At 40.0% G+C, this 6000-nt stretch overlaps 1 protein-coding gene across 1 annotated transcript in view; it reads right to left on the bottom strand.

Moving 5' to 3' along the window:
- Positions 1–257: 257 nt before the first annotated feature.
- SERTAD2 (SERTA domain containing 2) overlaps positions 258–6000 on the bottom strand; it is a 63326-nt gene continuing 57583 nt past the window's right edge. Inside the window, exon 2 of the mRNA XM_075864542.1 lies at positions 258–2154. Within this exon, the coding sequence (XP_075720657.1) occupies positions 1218–2150 (933 nt within the window). The 5' untranslated portion in view covers positions 2151–2154 and the 3' untranslated portion in view covers positions 258–1217. The remainder of the gene's footprint in view (positions 2155–6000) is intronic.

Here is a 6000-nt window from a genome sequence, read left to right as displayed (position 1 = left end):
GCTTGTCCGGCTTCGCTCATCGCAAAGACACTCCGTTTGGTTGTTCGGAAACAGAAAAGCACGTGGTGCTTTTCTGTTTTCATTCATCCTTTTCACTGCTGTTGCGCGAATCACGCTCGTCCCACGGAAGTGTTTCCGTGTGGTGCGCGTGGTTTTCACGCACCCATTGACTTCAATGGTTGCGTGATGCGCGAAATACGCAGAGTTATTGAACCTGTCGCGCTTTTTGCGCAGCAGACAAACGCTGCGCATAAAGCACGGACTGTCTGTACTGCCCCATAGACTTGTATTGGTCCATGGGTGCCGCGTGAAAACCACGCGGCCCGCACGGACCGAATACACGCTCGTGTGAATCCCCCCGAAGCCTGTGACCTCTTCAGTGTAAATCCACCAGGGAGCTAGAAAATAATACTTTTTGCAGGCTGAGCAGAATGTTTGCCAATTAGTTGCCATTTTTGCACATCAATGGGCAATTACCCTTTTTTTCGTTTAAAATACAGTTTTATAGTAACCTACTGTTTAAATTTGCGCTGGACTGTAGAACCTAGGTATAAAAGGTATGGACCAATATTGTACATTTCAATTAGGAAGGAAATTCATACGCAAATCCTATCAAAATTATTTTGTTGCTTGAAACATTACTTATCTCAGTACGTTTTTTTTTTTCTTTTTTTTCTTTTTTTCCTTTTCTAAAAAAAAAAATATAATAAATGACAGTATCTGTACAAAAATATAAAAAAAACAACATTTGGGCAAGGGGGATCTAAGCAGCCAGGTATATGCAAATCTTACTGAAAAAGCAGTAATTAATGCCTCCAATTTTTCCTCCCAACCTAAAATGCCAAAAAGGGGATCTGATTACCTAAATAATAAAATTTACCTCTTGCAATAAACCTTATTGAAAAAATAGACGGTTATGCACATGCAATTTACAGCGTTCCCCAACGTAATTCTTGTGCTTATACACGTACAACTTAACTTGATGTTTAAGTTGTCACTTGATAGTTTGTATGAAATCTTCAATGGACTGTGGTACGACCATCCTTGGAAACAGACTTATAAAGTATCTCCAAAGTGATTATACAGAAGGCACTCCAATACAGCGTAATGCAATATCTAAACAGGATCCTTTTTTGTTTTAAAAAAAAAGGCAAAAGTATGCATGCACAGTGCTGTGTATCGGTGGGGTAAGGAGTTGAGGAGTATGAAGAGTTCTTTTAGGAACCAACCAAAACCTCCATTATATGATCTAATTCTGTGAGGTCCATCTTAAAAGGCTGATTTGGGGTTACTGGTTGGTTGCTATAAGGGGACAAAGTTTTGAGGAGTTCATCAGGTGCCATTTTAGAGGCTGCTCCGGCATTGGATGTGCAAGGGTCAAAATCGTACATGGACGTGTCAATGTCAGAAAAAAGGATGTCATCTAAAGTTAGGTCTGTAAGAAAGCCAGTGGAGGTTGTTAATTCAAAATTCCCTGGAAGAGAATCCATTAGTTTTGGCTCACTTGTTCTATTCTCTTGTGTTCCCTCAGGCTTAAGGGTTCCTGCTGCAACAAGTTCATCTTTTAGATGCACGGCTGCTTCTGCAGCTGACTCTGTGGAGGTAGACGATGGACACAGCTCCTCAATTTCATCCAATGCTGAGGAGAAACTGTCTTTTACTGGCTGGACAAGAGGCGGTGGTGGTAATTTGCTGCTAGAAATATTCTGCTGGACTGTTTGGGAAGTGCAATAAGTGTCCTCCTCAAGCAGAGAGGCAGGAGTGAGGCAAGACTCTAGTGGTGTAGTGCTTAGTAAGTCAGTGGGTTGTAGAGGCTGGGAGTTGAGATGGCTGAATGCAGGCTGAGCCTCCTGGTACGTGTCACCAAGAAGATCAGAAGACTGCGAAGTGCTAATAAATACAGGCTTCAAACTGCCTTCTTGTTTTAGCTCCTCCTGTATCCGTCTCAACATGTTATTAATTAAAACAGTTTTCTGCAAGCTTGGCTCCGTCAGCGGCCTGTGGTTGTAGAGTTTCATAAGGGAAATGTTGAAGATAGTCTGGCGCTGTAAAGTGTAGGATACTTTCGATGGCCCATCTGTTGGAGACACTTTGCCTTCCAGCCCATCTTCATGCTCGTCAAACTTTCGCTTTCCCGGTTTAGCCAACATATATCTAAAAGACAAAAGGCAGAGGGGCATCAAGTTGTGACCAAAGGTGAAGTGAGATTTTTAATACATTGAATGCATTAAAACATACTAGCATTGTATTTATTTTTTTTGACTAGGGGTAAACTTATTTGGGGAATGGCCATACACAAAATAGATAGGTACCCAATGTAGTACATACTGAAAGATAACCAGATCTATACATTTACTATGACCTTTAATATGTGGTTCAACAAACTTTAGTATTGAGCTTATTTGACATTGAGTTGTACCAAATTATACGTAAGCAATGATATCTGTATGCAAAATTTGATGTCAACAATACCAGTGTTTGAACTTCCTTTTGGATAGTCATATAAATAACAACAATAATAGTAAGTGGTCTACTACAAAGCTGTAAATACCAATCTGTAGCAGTCATATACTCAATTGACAAGCACTTTAGTCATTTTTATGATGACTTAGTTTTAATTTTGAGTTCACAAGGTTATATTATAAACTGGGGAAGTCAAAGAATAGAATTTTACAGTTGAGGGATACATTGTATGGCATTACAATTATCCGCATAAAAATGGCAGTGGTACCCAATCGAGTACATGGTTTACATATGTTTTGCAGAGAAGGACGATCATTAAATCATACTCCTGTTGTGAGAATGGGAATGCACTCTGTTCCAAAGCACATGAGATATTCCTCTTGTAGTGAAGGCTTTAGCAGTGATCCTGACACTTAACTTGTCTGTCCCCAGAGAATTTTCAGAAAGATTAGCTGCAGCGATAGTCCTTGTGTTCAGAAATAAAATGGCATCTAATATGTAGGGACCGAACACAGCAAATAGAGATTTGTTTACACTGTTTATTAGTTTAGCCATCCCGCACATTCTTAAATGCCAAAAACACATTCAAGTTTTGCTAGTTGGAAGGTTCATTACATATGTAAAAAGAATAAACCTAAAGAATACCCATATAAAACCGGTGTCAAACGGGTCCCTTGACCCTACATCTATACAAAACCTGTTCTCACACATCACATATCATCAATAGGGTCTAATTTGTTATTTGTGAATCAACCCATAAGAAATAACCCTAGTGGCTCCAAGGTCAGCTCCAAATTGGGTGGTCATCTGGCGGACGTTCTTACTGCTATGCCACTACGCGGAAAACAATGCATTATAGCTAATCAAAAGTGCAAACTCTTCAGCTCTATGCTTCTCCGTATTTTTCTCTTTTGAGATGCCAGCCTTCCAGTCCTCAAAAGAGTATATTCGTGAAGCTCCGATGTGGATTCCCTTTCACTATAAGTCCCAATTCTCAGTAAGTTTTTTTTACTGGTTTGGACACAGAAACCGCGTCAGAATCAGCGGCAAAAAATGTCTGTAACCGCCTGCCATTAATTTCAATGAGAGGCGGTGGCGTTTTTTTCCTGCGGCGGTTTTTAGCAGCTCGCGGTATAAAAAAGCGTCTGCTCTTTCTTGCCGCGGTTCCGCCTCTGACCTCCCATTCAAATCAATGGGATGCAGAGAAAGCGTTTTTAGCTGTTTTTTGCATCAGTAATTTGGACACCATATTTGCACTATAATTTGCCATTTTTCTCTCCTCTAGCTACTTTTGAAAAGTGGTGATAAAAGTGGGTGGGGTTTAGAGGGAGGGGGTGTTGGAAACAGTGGCCCGACAAATTTATTAAGTTTAAAGCTAGAAAATGGTACAAAAAGCGGCACATTTTCTAGCTTTGCATCAGTCCAAGATGAACCATGTTTTTAACCGCTTCCCGACCGCCCAAAGTAAATTCACGTCGGCGCTTGCTGGGCTCTGTGCAGCGACAGGGTGTCTCAGAGTAGCGCTGACACCCGGATCGCGCTGTTAACCCTTGCCTCTGGTCCCGGGGACATGATCGGGACCTGATTGGTTCAGGTTCCGATCATGTGATCGCAGGGGAAGTTTGTTGTAGCAACAAACTGGAAAGCCAAATATTGCTCCTTCCCTGCCGTGGGTCCAAACAGCAGTTTATTACCACATATAGCGTATTGCCGTAATCAGGAGAAATTTCTTTACAAATTTTGGGGTTCTTTTTCTCCTTTATTCATTGTAAAAATTAAACATTTGTATGTTTTTTCATAAAAAAGTAGAGTTTCATTTTCACTGTCTAATTCCACTAAAAAAACAAACTGTGGGGTCAAAATGCTAACTATACTCCTAGAAAGAATCCTTCAGGGGTGTAGTTTTCAAAATGGTGTCACGTTTGGGGGGTTTCCACTGTTTTGGTCCCTCCAAGGCACTGCAAATGCGACACGGCACTGAAAATCCATCCAGCAAAATCTGCGCTCCAAAATCCAAATGACACTCCTTCCCTTCTGAGCTCTGCCATGGGTCCAAACTGCAGTAATCGGGAGAAATAGCTTTACAAGTTTTGGGGGGCTTTTTATTCTTTATTCCATGTAAAAATGATTTTTTTTAAATATTTTTTCATAAAAAAAGTAGATTTTCATTTTCACAGGCAAACTCCAATAAATATAACAAAAGACCTGTGGGGTCAAGATGCTAACTATACCCCTGGATAAATTCCTTGAGGTGTGTAGTTTCCAAAACCGTGTCGTTTTTGGGAGTTTCTACTGTTTTGGCACCACAAGACCTCTTCAAACCTGACATGGCGCCTAAAATATATCCTAAAAAAATGAGGCCTGTGTTTCAGTCCAGTAGCGCACGAGAGCCACATGTGTGATATTTCTAAAAAACTGCAGAATCTGGGCAATAAATATTGAGTTGCGTTTCTCTGGTAAAACCGTCTGTGTTACAGAAAAAAATGTATTACAAATTAATTTAGGCAAAAAAAAAATAATTTGTAAATTTCCCTTCTAGTTTGCTTTAATTACTGTGAAACGCCTGCGGATATGTCATAAATGTCTCTGATGGGGAAACCCCTTTAAAAACACAACTTTTCTCAAGGATTCCATATGATTTTGTGAGATAAAAACTCAGATATAAAATCAAAGCCACATGGAGGTACACTATGGCCCATGATTGGCTATAGGCGCCATATATAGCATTAGTAACGTACAGATCTGTAATGTGGCCATGTGCATGAGGCCTTAGCGTGAATTGATTTACTTGTTTGTCAACACTGCACAAAAGCACTGTTAAAATCTAACAGTACAGCTTCTACATTTTGTCAAATTGACCCAATGACATTCTCTCAGACCCTATTCCAAACAGTATCAGTAATCAATTCTGTAGGGAGGAAAGAAATCTCTTTTACACTGTGAATATTGCACGAACATCAGGTAGGTAAAAGGTTAAAAAGGAAATGTTCAGTAGAAAAGGGACAAGTATCTTCACTAGACATAACTGTCTCCACCAAGGTCACATTCAGTCTTAGTCAGCACAGTATGTTTTCTAGTCTTAATGCACAGTAGCTGCGAATTTACATCATGAAACCTGACATTAAGGTTATGTTTTTCATAGTTTCATAGTTACAGCACTGAACCATCATTACTATTATGCTAAATCCAAGAAAATCAAATGTAGAATCATCAGTATTCCTGGAAAAAGACAGAAAATTTGCTTTGGTTCCTGTCTAAAAGAGATACCTCCAGCCAAAAACTGGTTGGTGTCTAATGGTGCGCTCACACGTGGCGTACTTGCGCTTTATTTCCGCAGCGTAAACCTACCCAGCAAAAAAACCTTACAATGTGTGACGATGGAAAACAATATTCTGCCACGCAAGAACTAGAGAAATCTGTCTGCATTGCAGAATATTTTTCCCATAGGCATAAATTGCAGTTTACGCAGTTGAAATACAAAGCGAGTACGCCACATGTGAGCGCACCCTTAGATTGTGCACATTTCGCATAAAAAAT

This window comes from Rhinoderma darwinii, chromosome 4, assembly GCF_050947455.1.
Source record: "Rhinoderma darwinii isolate aRhiDar2 chromosome 4, aRhiDar2.hap1, whole genome shotgun sequence".
NCBI classification, from domain to species: domain Eukaryota; kingdom Metazoa; phylum Chordata; class Amphibia; order Anura; family Rhinodermatidae; genus Rhinoderma; species Rhinoderma darwinii.
Note: the sequence above shows the minus strand (reverse complement) of the source record. Positions and strands in the feature narration are given on the sequence as shown.